Genomic DNA, 2,715 nt, shown 5'->3' with positions numbered 1-2,715 from the left:
CCTGTTCACGAAGGTGTGTACACGATTGAAGCTACGGCGAGGGATACTTTTACCCAACATGGGTGGCAGCATGATCTTTGGATTGACTTCCCTCCGCTTTAGGTTTCATACGGACTCTACATGTCTCTTTGTATTTCGCCTTTTTTATTTTTGGTTTGTGTGAGGGGACCTCGTTTGGCTGTGTGCATCATAGTTATGCAGAGACCGGGTGTAATGTTAAATCTTTTAAGTAATAAATTGCCCCTCTTCGAAAAATGTCACATCTAAATGAGCCCTATACACACCTTTTGTTTTAATAGATAGATTACCATAGAACAATTGTTGTACGGTCGTTGCTTCAAAAAAATTAAATAAATCAGGTGATGGTGCATGGCTTCATTGAAAATGGGTTTAGTCTCTTGAGTTACTCACGGCCGGTGCTAGTAGCATCAAGCCGCGCAACTGGTTGGCACATGGATACCACTCCACTGCACTGCATGGTAGTACATGTACAGGACTCAAATCACAGGGGAAGAAAGTTGCTCGGAAAGCCCATGAGGGACGGACTAGGCAAAACCATGCAAGGCTCCTGAGCACCCCACGTTCTTCAGCTCAGGGCCGGCGTCGTCGCGTTTGCTTGGAATGGCAATGCAGCAAACAATCGATGCAGCAGAGCACCACTCAGCCTCACTGTCGTGCTAAGGGATTGACAAGATGCTCAACAATAATCATTTGCACACGGATAAACACAGCCAGGTTTAGACTCCACTCTCTAGTTACTCACGCTCCTGCTAGTACCATCGGCAGTGGACTACCGAGAATTAAGGTCTTACAATCATTATTAATAACGCACTGAGTCGTGCCGGAGGCTACGCCGGCCAACCAGGCTGGTGCAACGGAGGCCGGCGGCCACCGCCCTCGTCTCAGACCAGGAAGCTGCCGTCTCGCTTCCTCACCTCCACCTTGAGAAGGTGGTCCTCGCCGCCGCCGCCGGCGCTACCTTGCCGGAGCGCTCGGAAGAAGCAGGTGTCGCCCACGCCGAGGGCGTTGTCGACGCAGAACTGGTGCCACCCGTACCTAAACGACGCGCGGGACCTGCCACCCGTCTTGGGGTTGTGCTTCAGGTGCACGAGCCACGACTTGCCGCGCATCCGCAGCTCCACCTTGCTCCTCTCCGCGTACCCGTGCGCGAGCTGGAAATCCACCGGCACGTTCTGCACACGGCCGGCGAGCAGCGGATGGAATCAGTAACCAGATGGCACCTCATGCATGGATACATGTATATGAACACGCTTGACTAGTCATGCTCGACCATGAAGAACGCACTCACCAGGTACTGTTCCTGCTTCATGCCTAGGTTGCATTTCCTCAGCATGGCGCTGAACTGCCCCGTCGGCCCGTCCTCGACGTCCATCTCCGCCAGGCTCCAGTTGTTTCCACCACCGCCGCCGTCGCTGGTGTTGCTGCTCCCACTGTCACCGTCGCTGCTGCTCCCACTGCCTGGCCAAATGCAAAAACCACCTTCTTTAATTCCTGCTACAAGTTACAACTTACAACCACCCAACTGAAAGAAGAGCAAGAAGAGGCGCGTACTGGTGTCACCGTCGTGCTGGTAGTGCCTGCGGCACATGCTCACGTCGAACACCTTGACGGTGAGCACGGCGTCGCCGTCGTAGCTGAAGACGAGGAAGTAGCCGAGCCGCAGGCCGTGCGCACGGGCGAACTGCTCCCAGCCGCGCCCTAGGTACATGTGGCCGTCGGCGTCCAGCACCACCTTCACGTCCCAGAAGCGACGCCTATGACCGGCCTCCCGTAGCTTCACTTCCTGGGGCTTGCCGCCGTCTAGTAGCACCCTGGTAAACTTGTCAGGCAGCCTCTGCAGCGAGGGTCAAGCAGTGATTGAGCCGATCAAACACTAGGCAGCACAGCAGAGCGGTAAAGAGAGATCATGTATATACCAGCCTGCTCGAGGAGTTGTCAAGTATGATCTGGAAGAACTCGAAACCTTCCATCTCACCTGTCCCAGCATGCATGAATACATAGCTTAGATGCAAGGATTCGAATCGAAATTGCAAGAAATATCTAGGACACGAGCAACACAAAAGGCTGAGAATTGGGGAAGAATAGAGGGATTGCAGCCAAGAACAAAAACAGAGGATTTGCCTGGTCGAAGCGGCGTGGCAGAGAGCAGCCGGCGGTGACGACCGCCCCGCTCTCGACAGCGGCTGGCTGCGAGGGTGGACAGGCTGCTGCTTGCGATCGAAGAAGGAAGAGCAAGAGGCAGAGGTAGGAAGAGGAAGAAGAAAGAACCAACTATGCCATGAATTCCATGCCACGTAGCAAAACCCTCTTCTTCCTCCTTCCTCCTCCTTCCTCTGCCTCTCCTCTCAAATGTGCAGCGGTGATATATACTAAAAGCTTCGCTTCTCTGGATTCCTCCTACAGGTCCAGGATAGACTTCTTGACCCCTCCACCGAGAAATGGAGATGTGAGAAAGGGCCGGACGGCAATGGGCTCGCACATGCCGCACTGCTATGGGCTCGGGCAGAGAAAGGGACGGACGGCAATAAATCGTTGCATCCATCTGGTCTCTTTTCACGTAAATAGGCAGCATCCATTTTTCTCCCATTCTTGGCTCAACGATGGTGGTGGGGATGCCAGCTAGTGTAATGGCAGTGGCAGCGTGCCTACTGTGCATATATTGATAGTGATAGGATATTATTTTAACCCGGTCCC

The 2,715-nt window shown here is 53.7% G+C and overlaps 1 protein-coding gene across 1 annotated transcript; it reads right to left on the bottom strand.

The window, feature by feature from the left end:
* Positions 1–685: 685 nt before the first annotated feature.
* LOC123100168 (B3 domain-containing protein Os03g0212300) lies at positions 686–2,454 on the bottom strand. Its single transcript, XM_044522134.1, has 5 exons — positions 2,143–2,454; positions 1,938–1,996; positions 1,573–1,855; positions 1,310–1,479; positions 686–1,193 (listed from the first exon to the last, which is right to left on the bottom strand). The coding sequence occupies exons 2-5, from the start codon at positions 1,989–1,991 to the stop codon at positions 903–905; spliced, it is 798 nt and encodes a 265-aa protein (XP_044378069.1). The 5' UTR covers positions 1,992–1,996; positions 2,143–2,454; the 3' UTR covers positions 686–902.
* Between the last annotated feature and the right edge of the window lie 261 nt (positions 2,455–2,715).

This window comes from Triticum aestivum, chromosome 4D, assembly GCF_018294505.1.
Source record: "Triticum aestivum cultivar Chinese Spring chromosome 4D, IWGSC CS RefSeq v2.1, whole genome shotgun sequence".
In the NCBI taxonomy this organism is placed as follows: Eukaryota; Viridiplantae; Streptophyta; class Magnoliopsida; order Poales; family Poaceae; genus Triticum; species Triticum aestivum.
The sequence above is the reverse complement of the archived record's forward strand: the minus strand, read 5'-3'. Positions and strand labels throughout refer to the sequence as shown.

Coding starts and splice junctions, on each gene's coding strand:
- LOC123100168 (XM_044522134.1), bottom strand. CDS start 1,991: ATGGAAGGTTTCGAGTTCTTCCAGATCATACTTGACAACTCCTCGAGC. Junction 1,856..1,937: donor ACAACTCCTCGAGCAGGCTG/GTATATACATGA, acceptor CCCTCGCTGCAG/AGGCTGCCTGACAAGTTTAC. Junction 1,194..1,309: donor TGAAGCAGGAACAGTACCTG/GTGAGTGCGTTC, acceptor GGCCGTGTGCAG/AACGTGCCGGTGGATTTCCA.